This window comes from Ranitomeya imitator, chromosome 2 (assembly GCF_032444005.1).
Source record: "Ranitomeya imitator isolate aRanImi1 chromosome 2, aRanImi1.pri, whole genome shotgun sequence".
Classification (NCBI taxonomy): domain Eukaryota; kingdom Metazoa; phylum Chordata; class Amphibia; order Anura; family Dendrobatidae; genus Ranitomeya; species Ranitomeya imitator.
The window spans coordinates 538,948,937-538,972,084 of record NC_091283.1 but is presented as its reverse complement, the minus strand read 5'-3'; the positions used below and the strand labels follow the sequence as shown (position 1 = coordinate 538,972,084).

The 23,148-nt window shown below is 50.2% G+C and overlaps 1 protein-coding gene across 1 annotated transcript in view; it reads right to left on the bottom strand.

The window, feature by feature from the left end:
• Positions 1-382: 382 nt before the first annotated feature.
• BECN1 (beclin 1) overlaps positions 383-23,148 on the bottom strand; it is a 34,588-nt gene continuing 11,822 nt past the window's right edge. The window contains exons 7-12 of the mRNA XM_069751903.1: positions 22,409-22,603; positions 20,310-20,456; positions 2,449-2,598; positions 2,124-2,184; positions 1,817-1,959; positions 383-1,172 (exon numbers count right to left, since the gene is read on the bottom strand). Of these exons, the coding sequence (XP_069608004.1) occupies positions 1,004-1,172; positions 1,817-1,959; positions 2,124-2,184; positions 2,449-2,598; positions 20,310-20,456; positions 22,409-22,603 (865 nt within the window). The 3' untranslated portion in view covers positions 383-1,003. The remainder of the gene's footprint in view (positions 1,173-1,816; positions 1,960-2,123; positions 2,185-2,448; positions 2,599-20,309; positions 20,457-22,408; positions 22,604-23,148) is intronic.

Genomic DNA, 23,148 nt, shown 5'->3' with positions numbered 1-23,148 from the left:
GCCCGCAACTCTTCAATTGCAGAGCTGATCAGTCCTCCAATAGTGGCCACAGACGGGTACTGCACATCCGCCTCCTATTCAAATCATTAAGAGGTGAATGTGCAGTACACTGCCATGGCCACTATCAGACAATGGAGAAGCTCTGCAATTAGGCAGTTATGGCCAGCAGCCAACACCTAGAACACCTGATCGGCGGAGGTACCGGGTGTCAGACCCCAATCGATCAGACAATGATGAGCTATCCTATAGCTAGGTCATCAATGATGAAGTAGTGCACAACCTCTGTAACAGCCTGCCAGGTCTACGGAGCCATGGACGGCTTCTGGAGGCAGTGTGTGCCCAGTGTCCATACACAAGTAGAAAATGAATCAATAATAGACTATTAAGGGGGAGGATTACAAAATAGTCTTTATTTCAGTGTTTTATTTTATCAGTGCACAGATGCTGCAAATATACATTACAAATATTTATATTTTTTTATTATTATATTTTTCAAACAACTAATGTAATACTACGTTATAAGTCCATTACTTGAATGAAGTGACTCCTATTGCTTGGGGTAGAAATATACAGGGACATGGTGTGGCTCTTTCCTGTCCCCTCCAGTTTGGCAGAGGAGTAAACAAATAGACATGTCTCTTGACTATGGAGACAAAAGTATTTTGTAACTAAAAGTAGCAATATATACCCTTTAATATCTATACATTTTCTAAGCGTCTTGAAAGAGGTATTATCTTTTTTTCTTTTTAATAGCCTTTTTTGACAATCCAAATACAATTTCCAGGCCTCCACCAATCCAGAGGTGCAAGAATACTTCTCTGACCACCCAGTCACTGCTCTGACATCAGAGGGAAATAAATACTGCTGTGCATCTCCCAGTGCCAAAGGAGCCAGCCTCAGGCAGTGAAAGGGTTATACATAGCGGCATTACAAGAGCAGTCTTCCTTCGGGGTTATGATGAGAGACATCAGTGAAATGTAAACTGTACGTCAGCGCCCTGATCTCACTTATTATAAAACTGAGAAGAGACCCAAGCCAGCCCCCACTTCAGATTGGTCAGCATGAATTTTAGGGCCTTGGTCCACTGTTCCTCAGAGTTGAATTGTGTCTTGATGGAGTATGAGCCACCATTGCCTCCAGTGTCTTCAATTTTACCCTTCTCAACATCCATCCTGGAAAAATATACAGAAGTATACAACACACTGAATAAATAATCCAATTATTGGTAAAGATAACAATTTTCATATTTTTCTTATGGGTATTGTAAACATATTGGTTATAAAGAGTTACTAGGAATACGTGTGGATAATCTATTTTTAAGAAAGGCCATATGTGCGATCATTGAGGGTTCGCCCAGCAGAATGAAGGAGCGTGGATGGAGCTGCAGTGCCACGTTCAGCCATGTATGGGGGCGAGCTGCTGGGTCAGATGCACACTGATCACGCACACTGATCACGCACACTGATCTGAGGATAAGACAGCAATGTGTATTTCTTGACAACCGATTTTATAGCGCCCCCCCCCCCCCCCATCATGTCAATGTACAATAAAGTGCTGCGGGAACCATCTCTGTAGCAGATAATACCATATCCTCAAGTTAAAACTATCAAATAAGAACAAAAATAAGTGAGAACTGGATACTTTATTATGGGGTACATCCTATCACCATTGTCTGCTGCAACTTTATATTGCCCTCTTTATTGGTACTGTGTGCACATAATCACAGCACTTCAAATGATAGTCCTGGTACATCAGAAAAGCAGCATTTTCCCCATTCTATGTGCTATATTATTCAGATGTGTGTCATGTCACTGACCTGTAAGGGAGGCAGAATCCAGTGTCCCCTCTTTCCACTTCTTCCTTAAATTGCTGTACACAATCCAGGAAAGCCACCATTGCATGGTCAAACTTATTATCCCAGAAGAACCTCAAGCCTCCAGAACAGTAGAGGGGAAGCTCCTAAAAATAAAAAAAAGTCACACCTCCAGTTTCACTACCAACTGGAAAGACAAGTTACCTATCTTTTTTGTCTAGATGTCTTTAACATTAAGAATTTTAAAGAGGAAAAAAAGGATTTGTGAAGATTTTTATTTCTATACATATGCATGTAATTTTAGGGTTACCTTGGACTTGTCTGTGAGCGACTCCAAATAAGAATGGTTTCCAAACGGCACCAAACGATATCTAAATGGAATCAAGGGAAATAAGTCACGGCATAACAAAACATTGCCAAAGAAACAAAATGACATCTACATTAAATCCAGGGCAATTTTTATAAAATAGCATTACTGGTATGATTTCAGTGTGTTATCCCATTACTATACCCCCATCCACACGTCCTATTAGGTCCCCATTCCAGATCACTGCTGCATCGAGTACCTCCCGCTCTGGAGAAGGACACTTACTAAACCTCTACTTGTGGGAAGCACTATTGTGTACTGCACTCACCTCTGGAACTCAAGCCCCATCTTGTTAGCCAAGGCATGGAGAAGTAAAACGGTCTGACCCCAAGCTGCGTTTATCTCGTTCCACTCCACAGGAACACTTGGTAGTCGACCAAGCCGGAAATTGTTGATGGTGCCAAACTGTCCACTATGCCTATTATAAGAAGGATTTGTGTGAGGAGACTAAGGGCACTTTTGGAAGAGCAGATCATGGCTATTAAAAGACCGCCTATTGGCCACATGCAAGCCTTTCAGTGTTTAATAACATTCTGTGTGCACATACTGATTGGCAATATGATTGTTCTGTGCGTATAACATCTATTTTTTTTGTCATTTATCACAAAACAATGTGCTGCAAAAACAATGATTTTTAAGTAAGCTTAAAATGTAGTCCACCAGTCAAAGGAAAAATGCCAAATAACTGGGAACCAGCATTCCTACTAACATTCATTCCCTGATTATAGGCCAAATCTAAAATGGAGCTTAGAAGGGGTACTCAGGGGGATAACTGGATTTTTGGATGCTTACCGTAAAATCTGTTTCTCGGAGCCTCTATTGGGGGACACAGGAACCATGGGTGTATGCTGCTGCCACTAGGGGGCTGACACTATGCACAAAAAAAGTTAGCTCCTCCTCTGCAGTGTACACCCCACCGACTGGCATTATGAACTTCAGTTAGTGAGAAAACAATAGGAGAAAAACAATAAGGTTGAAACATAACCACAAACATGAGAACTGTAAACGTGAGAACTGTCATAGAACACAGAACGACAGAAACTGAATAACATGGGAGGGAGCTGTGTCCCCCAATGGAGGCTCCGAGAAACAGATTTTACGGTAAGCAACCAAAAATCCTGTTTTCTCCATCGCCTCTCATTGGGGGACACAGGAACCATGGGATGTCCCAAAGCAGTCCCTGGGGTGGGAAAAACAGACTTCCATCAGGTCAGAGGACTCACCACTGCACCTGCAAGATCCGTCTGCCAAGGCTTGCGTCTGCCGAAGCGTAGGTATGGACCTTGTAAAATTTGGCGAATGTGTGGATGGAAGACCAGGTTGCCGCTTTGCAAAGCTGTAGGGCGGAAGCCCTATGGTGCACCGTCCAGGAGGCGCCGACTGCCCGAGTGAGCCTTTATGCCAGGAGGGGGCCCTCTGTTCTTGACCCGGTAAGCCTCAAAAATTGCCGTTCTGATCCAGCGAGCAATATTCGCCTTGGAAGCCGGCAGGCCTCTACGCGTGCCATCAGTAATGATGAAAAGAGAATCTGTCTTCCAGAAAGCGGCCGTTCTAGCCAGGTAGATCCTCACTGCCCTGACAAAGTCCAGCTTGTTCAACAATCGTTCCAGAGGATGAGTCAGAGCTTGACAAAAGGAAGGCAGAACAATGTCCTCGTTGAGGTGGAAGGTGGAAACCACCTTAGGAAGGAAGGAAGGCGGAGGCCTGAGGACCACCTTGTCCTGGTGGATAACCAAGAAAGGAGATCGGCAAGAAAGTGCCGTCAACGCGGAAACGCGGCGGATAGAAGTGATGGCCACAAGAAAGGCCACCTTCCAAGACAGAACTGACAGGGAAACCTCTCTGAGAGGCTCAAAGGGGGAACCCCTCAGAACATCCAGCTCAAGATTTAAATCCCATGAATCCACAAGGGCCCTGTATGGAGGGACAGCATGGGCTATTCCTTGAAGGAAGGGCCTAACCGGTGGCCGAGAAGATAACGTCTTCTGAAAAAGGATAGAGAGCGCAGAAACCTGGCCCTTTAGGGAACTAAGAGCAAGGAACGAATCCAGTCCCGCCTGAAGGAAGGCCAAAATGGAAGGCAGGGAAAAGGACATAGGTGAAACACGGTTGGACTCGCACCAACGAAAGTAAGCCTTCCAGGTACGATAGTAGATCCTGGAAGACGAAGGCTTCCTAGCCTGGATCATGGTGTGAATCACCCGGTCCGAAAGGCCAGACGCTCTTAGAACTGCGGTCTCAATAACCACGCCGTTAAACTGAGCGACGTAGAATTCGGGTGGCAGATCGGACCCTGAGACAGCAGATCAGGCCTGTCTGGAAGCCCCCAGGGGGGCGGCCGCGAGAAGGTTGACGATCTACGCAAACCAAGCTCTCCTGGGCCAATCCAGGGCGATCAGAATGACCGCCACCCCCTTCGCCTTGATCTTCAACAGCCTGCGAAGCAAGGGAAGGGGTGGGAACAGTTATGGGAGCTCGAACTGCGACCAAGGAATGGCCAGAGGGTCGACGCCCACTGCGAGAGGGTCACCGAGGAACCTTCCTGTTCATACGGGACGCAGTGAGGTCCACGCCGGGGATATGCACCGCGGTCATCACCGGAACCGTTGCCTCGGCCCAGAGGAGGATCTTGGATACCTCGGCCAAGGAGCTCAGAGTCCTCCCTGATGGTTGACATATGCCACCACCGTGGCATTGTCCGTCTGGATTCGGATAGGTAGACCCCTGAGAATCCTTTCCCAGTGACGAAGGGAGAGAAAGATGGACCGAATCTCGAGGACGTTGATCGGCAGAGAAGACGCCTGCGCCGACCAACGACCCTGAACCGTCAGGTGACGAAACACTGCGCCCCAGCCAAGCAGGCTGGCATCAGTCGTCAACACCTGCCAGTGAACTGGAAGGAAGGACCTGCCCTGGGAGATGAGAGGTGACGTCAGCCACCAGTTGAGGGACCGTTTGACCCGGGGAGAGAGTCGGATCGGACGATCCAGGTACAAGACAAAACTGTCCCACTGACAGGATGGCCTGCTGAAGAGGACGTGAGTGAAACCTTCATGGCCGATCGGAAGGAGGGAAGCCGAAGACCCTGGAGCAAGAATACGTCCCGACGAAGGATAGATCTCTTGTCTTCGGGAAGAAAGACCTTGGTCTGACGAGTGTCGAAGAGCATGCCTAGATAAACAAGGTGCTGGGAAGGAACAAGACAAGATTTCTTCTCGTTGACAAGCCACCCGAAGCAGGCTAGAGTGTCGAGGACGATGGACAGGCTCTCGTGAGCCTGAGAAAAGGACAGAGCCTTGATGAGGATGTCGTCGAGGGACGGGAAAAGTACCAGTCCCCTGACCCTCAAGATGGCTGGCTGTCAGCGCCGTCATAATCTTCGTGAAAACCCTGGGAGCGGTTGCAAGACAGAACGGCAGGGCGACGAACTGAAAATGGTCCTGGAGCACAGCAAGGCACAGGAATCGGTGATGTCCCGGGAATATCGGGACATGGAGGTAGGCGTCCTGAATATCTATGGAACACAGAAATTCCTGGGCCTCCATGGAAGCAACTACTGAACGAAGGGATTCCATCCTGAAGTGTCTCAGACAAACTCTCCTGTTCAGCAATTTGAGATCCAGAATGGGGCGAACCTTGCAGTCTTTTTTCAGTACCACAAAAAGATTGGAATAGAAACCTGTGAACCGTTCTTTTTCTGGGACGGGAACGATTATTCCGGCTTTGAGGAGGGAAGCGATGGCTGGGAAGAAACCCGGAACTAGAGTGGGGTCTCTTGGAGGTCGGGATTCGAAGAAACGATCCCGGGGTCGTGAAACGAACTCTATTTTGTATCCCGAGGATACAACTTCCCTGACCCATGCGTTCTCTACTAAGGAGATCCAGACGTCGCTGAAGAAGAGGAGACGGCCGTCTAGCCTGGGAAGTGGGCTGGGGTCTTGCCGTGAGTCATGCCGAGGTGGATCTTCAAGTCCTGGACCTGGAAGATCTACCCTGGGAGTAGCGGGAACGCCAAGAAGGAGTGGGTCCGAACTTCTAAGCACGCTTGTGTGCTAGGATCATGGTCCTGCTGTCGGATCTACGAGGATATGGAGTGGCAGTACACGCCGTACTCATAGTCCATAATGTAGGATTACAGGTGTGACTGTTCACCCTGTATCCCTCCGGAAAACCTGAAAGAAAACGACGCACATTGAGGTAGATAAGGGTCTAATGAAAGACCCGTGTTCACCTCCTACTGACACCAAGCTAAACTGAAGTGCATAATGCCAGTCGGTGGGGTGTACACTGCAGAGGAGGAACTAACTTTTTTTGTGCATAGTGTCAGCCTCCAAGTGGAAGCAGCATACACCCATGGTTCCTGTGTCCCCTAATGAGAGGCGATAGAGAAATATTTCCATCCAGTGTGTAAAACTAAAAGAAGTCGTATGTCACAGTCTTCCTATTCTTAAATGCAACTTCATGTAATTTACTACTACTCACTGTCACCGCACAACACTAATGCTGCTCCTCAGTGTTCCCCCTCTATTCGGGACACTATGTCACAGATCACTTGCGTCTTACTCATTATGCGAGCCAGCCCCTGTCCTGACCGAGACTTATCCCAGTCTATGTGCTGGTTTGATGTCCCTTCTTCCTCCCCCTCACAATACTCAGTTCTATAGTGCCATGGCTCGCTCCCTGCGTCTCCAGCTTTCCTACCGCACTCCTTAGCAGGTCATATGCAAAACTATAAAAGGTGGCTTAGAATGAGCCATGACATCACACATTATGCATATTCATGGCTCATTCTACGCACTTTCACGGCTCTTATGTGACGCATAAGCATGGCATTACAGCAAGTAGCGGAAGAGGCAAAAAGCAAACCCACAGAAGACAGTTATGAGCTTTGGTCAGGGGGCAGACTTGCAGAAGGAGCAAGCAACACCTTTGATCTGAGACAGAGCACCAGGAGGGAGAGCTCTCAGGAGCAGAAGCAGTGTTGTGACATGAGGTCACAGTGACAAGTAGTAAAGTAACAGGAGACATATGTGACTTACGGTAATAGTTTTAGACAGACTGTGCATTGAAAAGGAGTTTTTTGTGTACTCACCGTAAAATCTCTTTCTCTTAGCCTCTAATTGGGGGACACAGGACCATGGGTGTTATGCTGCTGTCCACTAGGAGGTGACACTATGCACAATCTGAAAAAGATTTACCGTGGCTCCTCCTCTGCAGTAAACACCCCTGGACAGCGTCAGCCTTCTCCAGTTTTGTGCAAAAGCATTAGGAGGAACATAACATGAATAACATAACCATGCCTATAAGAAGGCAACTATGTACGAGCTCAAGAAAATATTATGAGAACTCAACAGTAACAACGGCCCGGAAAGGGCAACAGGGTGGGAGCTGTGTCCCCCAATTAGAGGCTAAGAGAAAGATTTTACAGCGAGTACACAAAAATCTTTATTCTGTCAGCTCATTGGGGGACACAGGACCATGGGACATCCCAAAGTAGTCCCTGGGTGGGAAGCAATGGACGAATATTGTGCAGACAGGCCCCTACACTTGGGGCACCGCCACCTGCAGAACACATCTACCCAGGCTCGCGTCCGCTGAGGGCTGGGTATGAACCCTGTAGTGTTTAGTAAACGTGTGTAGGCTAGTCCAAGTGGCCGCCTGACACACCTGTTGTGCCGAAGCCTGGTGCCGAATGGCCCAGGAGGCCCCTACTGCCCGTGTAGAGTGTGCCGTAATACCGGCTGGAAGAGGAGAATTCTTAAGGTAGCAGGCCTCTTGTATGGTGGATTTGATCCACCTGGCAAGGGTAGCTTTAGAAGCTGGCAGACCCTTGTGGCCGCCTTCCGGAAGAAGGAAAAGAGAATCCTAGACACATATACGCAATGCCCTGACAAGGTCAAGCGTATGCAGGGCCTCCTCCACTCTATGAATTGTGACCGGACAAAGGAATGGCAGTGAAATTTCCTCATTGAGGTGGAAGTGGGACACAACCTTCAGAAGGAAGGATGGGACCGTACAGAGAACTACCTTGTCCTGGTGAAAGGCCAGGAAGGGCCGTCTGCAGGAGAGTGCTGTCAGTTCAGACACCCTGCGCAGCGAGGTGATTGCCACCAGGAAAACCACCTTCTGGGATAGAAGGCAGAGCAGGACCTCCTTAAGGGGTTCGAAGGGTGGTTCCTGCAATGCTGTCAGGACCAGGTTGAGGTCCCACATTTCTAGTGGTCGTCTGTAGGGGGGGAACCAATCGGGAAACCCCCTGAAGAAAAGTCCTTACTTGCAGCTTGGTAGCAAGGCGCCTTTGAAAAAGCACTGAGAGGGCTGACAAATGGCTCTTAAGCGAGCCCAGGGACAGCCTGGCCTCCAGACCCGATTGGAGAAAACCAAGTACTTTGGGTAAGGAATAAGGGAGTGGAGTCTGGCCACAAGATTTGCACCAGGTAAAGAAAGCTTTCCAGGTATGGTAATAGATCTTGGCAGAGGCTGACTTCCGTGCCCTGTTCCAATGACGTCCGGCGAGAGCCCTGCCTGGGTTAGAACCCAGGTCTCAAGGGCCACGCCATCAAATTGAGAGCCCCTGAGATCTGGTGGTAGAACGGGCCTTGTAATAGAAGATCGGGGCCGTTGGGGACATGCCAGGGGGCGTCTGCTGTAAGTTGTACGATGTCGGCGTACCATGTACGTCTGGGCCAGTCCGATGCGATTAGGATGGTTGAAACTCCCTCTTGATTGATCTTCCTCACCATCCTGGATATCAGGGGGAGAGGTGGAAAAATGGATATAAGCTGGAACTGGGTCCAGTCCTGAACCAGAGCGCCTGCTCCAAGCGACCGCGGATCGTGTGTTCTGGCTATGAAGTTGGAGACCTTGGCATTGAAGTGGGATGCCATTAGGTCCACATCCGGGGTCCCCCAGTGATGGCAGATCTGGCGAAAAATTTCAGGGTTGAGAGACCACTCTCCCGAGTCTATTCCTTGTCGGTTGAGGAAGTCTGCTTCCAAGTTGTCCACACCTGGAATGTGGACCGCCGAGAGAACAGACCCTGTGTCCTCTGCCCAGTGGAGGATATGTGACACTTTTCGCATCGCCTGGGTACTGCGGGTCCCCCCTTGGTGATTCACATATGCCACAGCCGTGGCATTGTCCGACTGTATTCTGATGCGAGGCTTCCAGTAAGTGATGAACAGCCCTCAATGCCAGGAGGATGGCACAAATTTCCAGGATGTTGAAGGGCATGGTCGCATCCACTGGGGACCATTTGCCCTGTGGTGTAGGTGCACTGCACCGCAACCCGTTAGCTGGAACTCCCTGTCGAGAGAGCAAGGGTTCTTGTCCCAGGACTTGAGGATGGCTAGTTGGAGAGGCCTGAGGTGAAACTGGGCAAATTGGACAGCTTCTATTGCTGCCCCCATCCTGCCGAGGACTCATTGCAAACCGGAGAGATTGAGGGGGTTTGCGGAGGAGGGTGCAAACTCCTAGGCGGAGAGCCAGTGCCTTGTCCTTGGGAAGTAGCACTAAACCCCTCGAGGTGTTGAATAGCATTCCCAGGAAGGTCAGAGACTGACTCAGGGTTGGTGATAACTTTTGTAGGTTGACTAACCAGCCCATGCGACTCAGAGTGTCGATTGTAATTGAGACGCTGAGCTCGCAGTCCTTGAAGGTGGGAGCCTTGATTAGTAGATCGTCCAAGTATGGAACGACTACTATGCCTCTGGAGTGCAGGACGTCCATGGTGGCTGCCATGACTTTGGTGAACACTCTGGGAGCTGTGGCGAGTCCGAACGGGAGAGCCACGAACTGGTAGTGGTCCTGGTCGATTACGTACCTGAGAAATCTCTGATGGGCAGGTGCAATCGGTATATGCAGGTATGCGTCTTGTAAGTCTATAGAGGCGAGATATTCTCCCTTCTCCATGGACACAATGATGAACCGAAGGGACTCCATGCGGAAGTGACAGACCCGTACATATTTGTTGAGTTGTTTTAGGTCCAGTATGGGCCGCACACGGCCTCCTTTCTTGGGGACTATGAATAGATTGGAGTAGAACCCTCGGAAGCGCTCGGCCTCGGGGACCGGTACTAGGACTCCTGCTTGAAAAAGCGAGGAGACCGCTTGCCGGGAGGCACGAGCCTTGGCTGGTGGTTTTGGGGGGACAGAGGAAGAATCGGTCCGGTGGGTTGGAGGTGAATTCTATCTTGTATCCGGGAAGATTCCCTGACCCACCTGTCTTCTGTAATAGGCAGCCAGACTTTATGAAAGAGCAAAAGTCGGCCGCCTAGGGGTGTGGTGTCTTCCGGAGTCCGCGAGTCATGATGAGGAGAAAGTCTGTGATTTTCCTCCTCTGGGCTTAGACTGGGCTGCTTTTGACTGCCAGGTCTTGTCCGACCTTTGCGTCAACTGTGAGTTATCCCTGCGTGGGGAACGGTTATGATTTTGTGCTGGGTGCGAGACAGACCAGCCCGAAGAATTCCGAAAGGATCGAAATCGAGTTTGGTTACGCTTCTTGTAAGTGCGTTTAGGTTTCAGTTGGGGAAGAGAGGTACTCTTACCCCCGATGGCGTTGGATATCATCGTGTCCAACTGTTCACCAAAAAGTCGCCCACTGAGGTAGGGAAGGTGTGTGAGGGGCTTCTTTGAGGCTGCGTCCGCTTCCATTCCCGCAGCCAGAGGATACGCCAAATTGTGATGGCGTTTGAGGCTATCCCCGCTACACCCCTTGCTGAATCCAGAGCTGCATGAAGCATGTAATCTGCTACGACTGCTATTTGAACCGCTTGGTTCGACAGCTCAGGAGCGGATGCTTGGAGGCCAGCTTGTAAATTTTTGGCCCAGGCCAGAATGGCCTTGGCAGCCCAAACTGAAGCGAACGCGGGAGTCAGGGATGCCCCTGCGGCCTCGAAAATTGAACGAGCCATGCGTTCTACCTGCTGGTCTGCTGCGTCCCTGAGGGTTGAGCTATCTGGCAGTGAAAGGAGGGTCTGTGCTGCTAGTCTAGAGACTGGGGGGTCCCCTTCGGGTGGGTCTGTCCATTCCTTGGTATCCTTCTGCGGGAAGGGGTACCTCGCCTCCAGATATTTGCGATTAGCGAATTTCTCAGGTTGTGAGCTGCTTTTTAAGGATCGCCTTAAACTCTGGGTGGTTAGAGAAAGCCTTAGGCGGCTTCAGAGGTCCTTCAAATGAAATCCTGTGTTCTGGGGCCTCTGGTGGCGGATCAGAAATGTCCAGCACCCGATGGATGGAAGAGATTAAGTCCTCAACTAGAGCTGTATTGCTAGGAGGGATTGGGATCAGGGACCCCTCCGTTTCTTTGTCGGAGTCACAGATGCCTTCCGAATCCTGTGCATCACTGAGGCGTCCCCTGCTGGGTGAGCTGGGGAGGAGGCCTTCTCTGGTTGGGGATTGCGGAGATCTGCATTTTCTGCCCCTGGAAGGGGACGGTCTAGATGACCTGGAACTACGGTGTCTTTCCCTAGAAGGGGATGACGCAGATGAACATGACCTTTGGGTCCGCTTGCGTCCTGACCTAGACGTGGATGTGCCAGGGTCGTCCCTTTGCTGGGTAACGGTCATAGCTGAGGCATGACTCTGCAGAGCCTGAGGCAATGTGGAGGTTAGGTTATTTATAGACTGCGTCATAGATTGCGACATCTGAGTGACCCATTCCGGCGTGGCATTAGACACCAAATCATTGGCAGGGGCTTCTTGGGGCTCTGACACAGTAGTCTGAGTGCAGTCCTGGCAGTGCGTGTACGTGCTGCCACTGGGAAGATCGGTCCTACAGGCTGTTTAGAATGCATAATAGCAGTCCTGCCTGGTTCTCTTGGACCTTGAGCCCAGCATAGTGCACAGAGTGCAGAAGGGCTGGCTATGCAGAGGAACCTATAGGGGAGCCTTATAGGGAATATGGATTCACAGCAGAGTAAAACAGGATTTTTGGTTGCTTACCGTAAAATCTGTTTCTCGGAGCCTTCATTGGGGGACACAGGAAACCATGGGTGTATGCTGCTGCCACTAGGAGGCTGACACTATGCAAATAAAAAAGTTAGCTCCTCCTCTGCAGTGTACACCCTACCGACAGGAAGTAGGATAATCAGTTAGTGAGAAAGCAGTAGGAGAAGCAACGTGTAAATGAGAAAGAATAATAATATAATACTAATAATCTTTATATAGCGCCAACAAATTCCGCAGCGCTTTACAGTTTAACAGTTTCAAACACTCAGAGTGTTCAAAGAACTCAAACGTTAACAGTATAACACAGTAAACAGAGCTGTTCAACTTGGGAGGGTGCTGTGTCCCCCAATGAAGGCTCCGAGAAACAGATTTTACGGTAAGCAACCAAAAATCCTGTTTTCTCTATCGCCTCATTGGGGGACACAGGAAACCATGGGACGTCCCAAAGCAGTCCCTGGGGTGGGAACAGCAGTCCACTCCAATCTAGGTCAGAGGAATTCACCACTGTCACCTGCAAGATCTTCCTACCTAAGCCGGCATACGCCGAAGCTAGGCATGGAAGTTTCGCGAACATGTGGAGGACCGATCATCGGTCTGTAGAGGTGCAAGGCAGAGGCCCAATATGTGCACTGCCAGGAGGCGCCCACTGCCCGGGTAGAGTGCGCCTTAAACCTGGAAGGAGGAGCACTGCTCTGACCTGGTAAATCTAAACATTGCTGACCGGATTTTGCGGGCATACGTTGATTTGGAGACCGGAGAGCCTCTACGCCGAGCCCGTATACTGAAAAGGGGGGCCTTAGCTGGCTAGATGCACCCCGCCCTGACCCGGTAGCGTGATGAGCGAAAGCTACGAAGGATGAGTCCGAGCAGGATGAAAGGAAGGGAATCAAGAACAATGGACAGAGCCATGGAGAACCTCGGCAAGGTAAGGGCAGAGCACAGAACCTGTGATCCACAGAATGTACAAAACTTCCGCCACAGACTCTGGAAGTGATAGAAAGCCTGAAAAGGAAGGTATAAAACGAAAAAGGACCTGCCCCTCGCAAAAATGTCCGATGTCTTGAAGAAAAGGAGGGCCTGGGTAAAGGCTTTCATAAGATAAAGGAAAGCACACGCGGTCCCAGGAGAACAACGAGGTTTAGTCTGAGGGAGAAGAAAACTTGTCCCTCCAATGACCTCCTTAATAATTGGTTCAAGATGGAGCCACACTGATGGAAAACCCTCGGAAGGCAAGCTGGTGAGGGACCTCCTAGAGGATAAGTCCTGCCATGCCTTAATCAAAAGGGGTCCTACGGATAGGCACCAGATTGCTGGATGTCCAAGCAGCACCTGCAGCGGCATCCGCGGGGGCGGATACCATGTACTTCCTTGCAAGAGTAAATTAGTCCGCAAGGGAGACAAAGGCAGGGCACAAAGTAGCGGCGGACACTTCAATGGTCGACTTCACCATGGACTATTAGTCCGCCATAGGTATCCTTGAGGGATGCTCTCTCTGGAAGAGAAGGACTGTATCGGTGGGAAATCTGGAAACCGGAAGGCCCAGAAACGGAGAAGAGATCCAGTTTGCAGTAAGCTCAGAAGAGAGGGAATATAGGAAACCGAGACTCTTCCGTCTTTGGTACGGCGGGACTAAGGATTCCAAGAGAAACCCCAGAAAAGACCATTAAATTGAAATTACAAGGAAAAAAAAAAAAAAAAAAACTTGAGAGTAGGGTACTGAGGACATGCTAGAGAGCAAAACGCTGAAGCCGTACTGAAGGGGACCTCGGGTGAAAACCCTGGATCTCAGCTCAGCAATGCAGGCTCTGCTACATCAACAAAACGGATCAGAAAGGAAGAACCGTTTGAAGAAGACCACCTCTTGCCCATCTAAGTAGATAGAACGGAGGCTACCAGACGATTCCGCAGACTCAGATCCATCAGGAAGCTTAACTTAAGCGAACGGGGATGAAGGTGGTTAATAGGGACTATGGAAAATGTAGACAAGATGGGCATTGATAAGCACAATCGGATATGAGCAGTCAAAGGAGGATAGTCCATGGAAAACCTGGAGAATGTCAATTCCATGGGGAGTTGGCCCTAGGAAGGAGTACATAGGCCCCAGAAAAAAACTTGACTGCCAAAAGGAAGATCCTTACCTATGACGACATGAGTGACTCTATCCGACCCGGACCTTCTGGAACGGGGAGAGGGTTCTAGCGTGTGGATCTACTTACCTAGGTATAAGACACCACACAACGGAGAATAACGGTGAAAAGGATACGAATCCTGCTGAAGGAAGGAACGTATTATCACCAAAACCCCATCATCGGATCCAGGCGTGGAGCAGCCTTCTACACTGGATGATGCTAATGTGGCACCTCTAGGGGTATTTGCCACAAAAATAGTTACTGACACTAAACACAAATATTAAGATAGCAAAACTGCACTACCACCTCCGGCCAGAAGGGGGAGCTCCAGAGACTCCCCTTAATCCATTCTGGTCTGAGAGAAGAAATGGCAGTTGGGCTAAGGAGCTGATAGTGAGAGGTCATACAGCTGAATTTCTAACAGCCCTATGACGGTTTCCAGGCCCAAATCACCGGCCTGAGGAGAAGAGGGACAGAGAAAAGGGACATTGTGAGAACCGGGTAGCATTAATCACTACCCAGAACAGGCGCAAAGACGGATACCGGATCCGTGGCTGTATTCATTATATATAATACAGCAACCGGAAAAACGTGAGGTGATATCAGCTTCACTAGGGCCGGACGCAGCAACAGACACAGAGTTCAGCGGTACTCCCGGAGGGGGTAAGCCGATAAAAGGACTCGGGTTGCCCGTCGAACCAGGACCCGGAGGGGACAGATTGGGCCGGCAGCCAGTTCACATACAGCAGCAGGGCCACACAGAAATTGCGCACAATAAGAGGCGAAGACCCCGGCAGGGTCAAAGTAACTCAGAGTTCCCATACAGACTCCGGTGACAGGACTGGTTGTAAATCCTTTTATGTTAAAGTAAACTGGTTAAACGTTTCAGTGCCTCAGTCTTTCATTTGGACAATAGCCATCTATCCAGGATCGGGATCGTCACCGCTGGGAGAACCTGCTGCTGATCAAGTAAGTGCCTGTCCCCTCACGATACCCCTTACACTGTGCATTGCCTGAGGCCACAGCACCAGGTCAAGCCACCTGTGACATCCCCCTCAAGAGACAGACCCCATTGGTCCGGTGCTGGGTATCCCGGTCTCTTGGGCGTCACACTTGCACAGAGTAAGATACCATTCCTATCCGAGGTGGGAGAACCTGTTCCTGCCACGGTCGGAAACAAATCCCAGAGCTGCTCGAGGTTTAATCCAGTGTCTGTAAGAAAGAAGAGGTAAGTGCTGACACATAAAATGGAAGCTCTGTATTGAGGAAGTTCAAAGACCCCTAGAATAGTGCCGTGAACAATCATGAGTCAAGGTATTATATGGGCTCTGACTCCGTAAGAGACAGCCTGAACGTATAATACTGTAAATCATATATGATAGGAGTAACGTACTGGATAGTGCAGATAGACCAAGGACCGCACTGTAAACTGACCTACTGGATAGTTAGTGATAGGTCCGAATAACCAGATGGAGAGGAAGGCCCCTGGGGAACAACACGTAATTAAGGCCCAGTGTGTGGCTGAAGAAAGGCTGCGACCAGTCGGTACCCGAGACCAGCGTGTCCGACCTACCTGAAAATGGACAGGCCACTTATGCTGCCACTGTGGTCAATCCTGTGGCACTGAGGTCCACCTTGTGGTATGTGGTAGATCTTCTGCTTAACTGTTAATAGACTACAGACGTTATTGACCCTGAAACACACGGCAAAGGTTGCGTCTCTGACTCACCTGAAAGCGGATTGTAACCGCTGCGGCAGCCAGCCAGAAGTGATGGATACCGGGCACCTCCCTCTGAGTGGTGACTAGAGGGGAGCCTAGGCAGAATCTGCAAAGGACCCATAAGAGCGTGATAGAGAGCATTACTGACTCACCTGACTCTGGGGCAAAAGAGCAGGACCAATGCAGTACTCGATCTCGGGCACGTCTAAACCACTGGAAAGACGGCAGGTATAGACTAAATGTGTCTGGAGGATGACATCTAAAACCTGGCTAGCGGACAGAGTACTGCTGCAATCGAACGGGAGGAATAGGAGAGTTCGTCTGACCTACCTGAATACAGTACAGAATGCCAGTACCACTGCAGTGGTCAATCCAAGAAACGTCTTATCCGATGAAGAAAAGACAGCTTCAAATACCGTACTGTACCTGGAAGGTGGTGTGTGAGCAACCTGGATGGAGGATTGCGTACTGCTGCGATCGGCTCTCAGTATCCTGCGACTATGGCAGATAGAGCACCACTACGATCAGCTCTCGGTATCCTGCGGCTATGGCAGATAGAGTACTGCTGCGATCGGCTATAGTGCTGCGATCGGCTCTCCGTATCCTGAGACTGTGGCGGATAGAGTACTGCTGCAATCGGCTCTCGTGCTGCGATCGGCTCTCGGTATCCTGCTGCGATCGGCTCTCGGTATCCTGACTAAATCAGCATGGAGAGAACCCTGGAGAAGGGTATTGGAGAGAGTTGATTCTGTGTAGCGGTCTAGGTCATGATACCTGACGGCCTTAGGCAGAATAACAGCTTCCGTGTAGTAAGCCGCACCACGGAGTCTGTCTTGAAGTATGTCCTGCCGTGCTCGTTCTCCTGAAGGTAGGACAGTAGGCTTGTCAACAGGGAGACTAAACTCTACTCTCTGTTGTGAACCCGAGTTCAAACCTTGCGCCTGCGATATGTGGTCAGATTCTTTATCCACTGAGCCACGGCCGACATTGCTGGGAAATACGGACTCTTAACCAGCTGGAAGTTAGGTCCGAACACTGCAGTCATGAAGTGGGTAGGAGCCGCTCCCCTCTGCTTAGAGCAGAGTAATGCTTGCAGGGAGGGGGCTGCAGGGAGATGGAGGGCGAGTGCTCCTGAGCAGGAGATAAGGAAACTTTCGATATGCCAGGGCTCTAGCATCACTATGTCTAGAGAAATAGCCGAAACTCGCACTGCTGAAGATCAAGGCACAGATCTGCAATAGCAGAAACCACAACAGTAGTGTGACAAAACGGAAAACCTTCTACGAAGTGAATGCCATATGGCACGTTTTATAATGATCCCTCTCCCTGTGGAGAGTGAGGGGTGGACAGTGGCACCGATGACGGCAGCGTGGGGCATACTGCCATACCCCGCTGGTAACTGCCCGGCTCTAGGGCACTTATTACACCAGCGACTGCATGGCTCTAGAGTACCACTATCCAGTGACTGTACGGTTCTAGAGTGCTACTACGCCAGTGATAGTACGGCTCCAGCGTACTATTATGTATTATGCCGGTGGCTGCACGGGTCTAGAGTACTATTACGTATTATGCCAGTGACTGCACAGGACTAGAGTACTGATACCCATCGACTGCACTGCTTTAGAGTACTATCACGCATTATGCCAGTGACTGCACGGCTCTACAATCCCACTATGCTCCACAGCCAGTGGCTGCACGGATTCTTAGAGGGTTAGGAGACGGGGGTTTCGGGGGGGACAGAGGTCTACAGTGCTGAGCTACTCACAGTAGAAGAAAATGGAGGCGATATGAGCTCCTGCCGCAATTCAAGAAGAGGAACCGCAGGAAAAAAATGCCAGACTGCGCGCTGGAGAGGCGATGTGTGGCACCAGCGAAGTGGGGAGGGCGGAGTCTGATGAGCACCCAGGAGCACCAAGATGGCGCTGGTGGGCGGAGAATGCGGGGAGAGGCTTGTCGGGCGGGAGAAAAGCCCGCCTGAACAAACCGGAAGTGGTGGAGTCGCGGCGCCGGAAGTAGGCCCCGGCCGAAGCCGGGACCTAAATTAGAGGCCAGCGCCGCCGAAGAGGAGAATCGCGGCGCCGGTGCAGTGCGCTGCAGGGACTAAGCAGCGCGGCAGCCTGCCAAGGCTGCCGCGCAGAAGCAGGACGCAATGTGGCCGCCGAGCAGAGCGGCCGCAGGGGGAAGTGGTGCGGCAGCCTGCCAGGCTGTCGCGCTGAAAGTGGAGACATTGCGGCCGCCGACCAGTGCGGCTGAAGGGAGAGCACTGCGGCCGCCGAAGAAGGGGACAGATCCAGCGTCCCTAGCAGTCCTTTACAGTGGAAAAAAAAAAAATAAAAAATGGCGCAGCTCAGGAGGGAGCGCGGGTGCCTGACCGGCCTTCGTGCGATGCGGTTCTGCCCGTGTGGCTCCAAGATCCCCAATAAAAATAAAAGGTAAAAATCGTGCAGCGCATTTCTAAAGCGACCTGCTCCCCCACACTGTGAGTGATCTGGGAATGGGAGGGGAAAATACTCACCTAAACATCCCACGCCGTTACTAACCTGAGGGGAATGAGACGTCCACGGAGCTGTGATGGACGTCCTCGTCTCCTCCAACCGACAGGCTCTGGTGGGCGAGTGGGTGGGGGACGGAGCCAGGACCGGACTTCTAAGCACGCTTGTGTGCTAGGATCTTGGTCCTGGAGAGGGATCTATGAGGATACGGGGTGGCAGTACACGCCGTACTCATAGTCCGTATTGTGGGACTACAGGTGTGACTGTTCACCCTGTATCCCTCCGAAAAACCTGTAAGAAAAAAACGACGCACATTGAGGTAGATAAGGGTCTAATGAAAGACCCGTGTCCACCTCCTACTGACACTAAGCTAAACTGATTATCCTACTTCCTGTCGGTAGGGTGTACACTGCAGAGGAGGAGCTAACTTTTTTATTTGCATAGTGTCAGCCTCCTAGTGGCAGCAGCATACATCCATGGTTTCCTGTGTCCCCCAATGAGGCGATAGAGAAAACAACCCAGCTGTGATCTTACCCCACCAGTTTGCCCCTAGGTCCAGCGCCGAAGATCCACAGTCCTGTGCCCCCCGGAGACTGGCTGACCTGGTCCTGCTGACCGGGAGATGCAGGGTTAATCCTTCCTGCAGTAGAAATGGCAGCCGAGGAGAAGAGGAAGGGGGCGGAGAGCTGAGAAAAAAAACGCGGCAAAGCCATGTAATAACGCGCCCTCTCTGTCTCGATCTGCCCCCTCTATGACACTGTAGAGTGTCATATTTGTCACCCGGGGGGCAGAGAGGAGGCGGCGGCTTCAGCTAGGCCGAAGCCGCGACTTAAATTAGATGCCCAGAAAGGCTCCAGGCCGGCACGGAAGTCCGGAAGGGGTTGGATCTGAACCGGACCCCCCCCTTCCCCCGGATTTAAAGGCAGGATAGCGGTGGGGCTATAAGCGGAAGGGGGGGCCCTGTGAGGGGTCCCCCTGAGGCACTATAGAGCTGTGCTGCCGCAGAGACAGGGGCGCAGGGAGCCCTGTGTCTCTATTGTGCCATGCCTGCCTGCACTCCCCCCGGCCCCGACAGGAGCCCGCAGCTGGGCTGGGGTCCCTGGATGCAGGTGCAGTGTGATGGCCCATTGCTGGGAGCTGCATAGAGCTGCCTGTACAGGCCCTACCTGAGACGTCTCAACCTAATGCCCCCCAACCTAATGCCCCCAGAGGGGGATTAGAGAGGGTGCTGCTGTCACCTTCAGGGGGCTTTATCCTCGCCTTGACCTCAACCCAGAAACCAAAAGGAATTGGGGAAGGAGGGGGGGGGGGGTCTCGACTTCGAACCAGCACCCGAGGGACTGGGGAAGGAGCGACATAGGGAATAGCCATCTCGACTTCAACCAAGCACCCCGTAATCGGGGGCCGAGGAAGGAGCCATGCCGGGAGTCTCCCAGGAGACCCACTTTCCTTCATCTGTAATGTGTTGGAAAAAAGCTTAGGTGTGCCTTCTATGCAAAAACTGGAGAAGACTGACGCCGTCCAGGGGGTGTATACTGCAGAGGAGGAGCCACGGTTAATCTTTTTCAGATTATGCATATGTCGCCTCCTAGCGGTCAGCAGCATAACACCCATGGTCCTGTGTCCCCCAATGAGGCGACAGAGTAATACATTTTTATCTCCCTGCAGTTCCAGTTTAAGAGTGCCACAATTAATATTAACAAGATAAAACACAATAATATACTTCTTATATTTTTAGAGTCACGCTAAAAAAAAAAAAATGTTTTCTGGTTTATATAGTCAATTAGCCTTACCAATATGTACAAGTATACCACAGGGGTTTTCTAATATATAGACTTACCATATGTGGAAGGTGGCATTAAAGACATTAGTCTTCTTGAGTTTGTCAAGCTGACTCTGAGCATATCTCATCTGATTGTCCGCACTCTTCAGCTCATCATCCAGGTCTAACTGCTGACGCTTGAACTCGCAGTACTCTTTTTGGTACCTTTTTGTGAAGAAACAGTAATTAAGAGGGAACTTTCCCATTTTATTCATGTTTAATATAGCTCAAGTAGTGATGAGCCAACGTGCTCGGGTAACATTATCGGAGCTCGCTCGGGTGTTATCCGAGTATCTGGGCGTGCTTGTATATTATGTTCAAGTCCCAGCAACTGCATGATTTGTGGCTGTTAGACCCAACACATGTCGGGAATGACCGTTTGTTAGTGAATCCCTGCATGTGTTCAGGCTGTGTAACAGCCACAAATTATGAAGTCGCAGGGCCTTGAACACAATATACAAGCACGCCCAAGATACTCAGAGACCACCCGAGCGGGCTATTATAAGACGTTATCCGAGTACGTTTACTGACTATTCCTAAGGATATGCTAAAGTCATCTGATCAATGTGGGTCCCACCTCTATCTTCAGGACTGGGGTCTAGCTATTAGGGTAGGGGTGGCCACACACTTACATAATGAAGGAATTACTTAAAGGGAACCCGTTACACCCCCCCCCCCCCCCCAAAAAAAAAAAAGACACTATTAACCTGCAGATATCGGATAAATCTGCACGTTAAGAGCATTATTAACCTGCCTGGAGTCTGCACTTAGCTGAACACTGCTGGGAGAAAATGAACTTTATTTCCTCCTGCAGCTTTCGGCCTCCTGTCATAGGGGAGATATTGGCCCAGCTGTAGCTGCACCCCCAGGCCTGACTAACAGCCGTCCCTAATGCTGAGCTGGCTGTCAGTCAGAGGCGGGGGCACAGTTAGTCGCCACTCTCTATACACAGAACAGTGACTGATTCAGCACCCCCCTGTATAATTGAAAACCAAAAGCTGCTGGGGAAAATAAAAAGTTAATTTTCAGCATATCTACTATATAATTGTCTAAGGGTCACTTCCGTCTTTCTGTCTGTCCTTCTTTCTTTCTGAAAGTCGCTGATTTTGCCACGACCAATCAGCGAAGGGCACAGTCCGGCGGCAAAATGGCCGCTCCCTCCTCCCCTGCAGTCAGTGCCCGCTCCATACTCCCTCCTCCCCTGCAGTCAGCGCACGCTCCATACTCCCTCCTCTCCTGCAGTCAGCAGTCACACAGGGTTAACGGCAGTGTTAACAGACCGCGTTATGCCGCGGTGTAACGCAGTCCGTTAACGCGGCTATTAACCCTGTGTGACCAACTTTTTACTATTGATGCTGCTTATGCAGCATCAATAGTAAAAAGATCTAATGTTAAAAATAATAAAAAGCCACGATATACTCATCTTCCGGCACCTTTCCCCGCCCCTCGCGACGCTCCGGTGACCGGTCCATGCATTTTGTTCTCGCGAGATGATGTCATAGTGGTCTCGCCAGATGATGTCATAGTGGTCTCGCGAGATGATGTCATAGTGGTCTCGCGAGACCGCTACGTCATCATCTCGCGAGACCACAATGCACTCTTGGGACCGGAGCGTCGCGAGGAGCATCGGTAAATGCTTGGCCTGGATCCGGGGGGCCGACGGAGGGCGAGTATATAACTATTTTTTAATTTTAATTCTTTTTTTTAACAGGGATATGGTGCCCACATTGCTATATACTACATGGGCTGGGCAATATTCTGCGTGAGCTGTGCCATATACTACGTGAGCTGTGCTATATACTACGTGGTGCAGTCCGGCCGCGAACAATCAGCGACAGACGCAGTCCGCCCGCGAATTGGCACGGAATTTGAACCACGCTTCGCTAATTGGTCGCAGCCGAATCTTGTGTATAAATTCCATTATTCTGAAAACTTCATAAATAAACTACATACATATTCAAGAATACCCGATGCGTTAGAATCGGGCCACCATCTAGTAATAGATATTTTGTTCTCGTGACAGGCTCCCTTTAAAAGTAGCATAAAATGCAGTGGTTTTACTAATTTGGAAACATCTTCAAAAGGACTGCCTCCATGGGTTCTTCACAGATACTCACTGCGCCTCCTCCTTCTCCAGCATATCTGCTTCTTTTCTCACATTTTCAATGTCTTTAGCCACTTGCTCTCGGTTTCTCTCAACCTCCTCTAACTCCTGAATCAGTCTTTCTTCATCCTCTGCCAGCTCCTTCAGCTTGGCTTCCAATTTTTCTTTGTCATCGTCATTCATTTTTTCAAGGATTTCAAGGCAACGTCTATAACAAAGGGACAATGAAAATTGTGGACAGCTCCCAAGATAGAAATCTTAAAGGGAATCTGTCACCAGGTTTTTGCTACCCAATCTGAGAGCAGCGTAATGTAGCAGCGTAGAACCCGATTCCAGCGATGTGTCACTCACTGAGCTGCTTGCTGCAGTTTTGATGAAAATCACCGTTTTCTCTGCTGCAGATCTACAGGCCTCTGAATGCGGAGTGCTCATCGCCTGCACTGTTGATTGGCAGCTTTCTGCCCATCAATGGTGGGGGCGGGGTTATACAGAGCTCATGAATATGAAGGACTACATGGCAGCAGACTTACTAGTCCTCTAGTGATCATCGCCTGCTAAGACAGTGATCTTATCAAAAACTACAGCAAGCAGCCCAGTAAGTGACACCACTGGAGTCAGGAGTCCCTTTCTCTACATTATACTGTTCTTTGGTTAGGTGGGAAAAACTTGGTGACAGATTCCCTTTGAAGGTACTGGCCACTTTCTAGTCCTAAATTGCATTTTGACCCAAGAAATCAAGAATCAGCAATATAA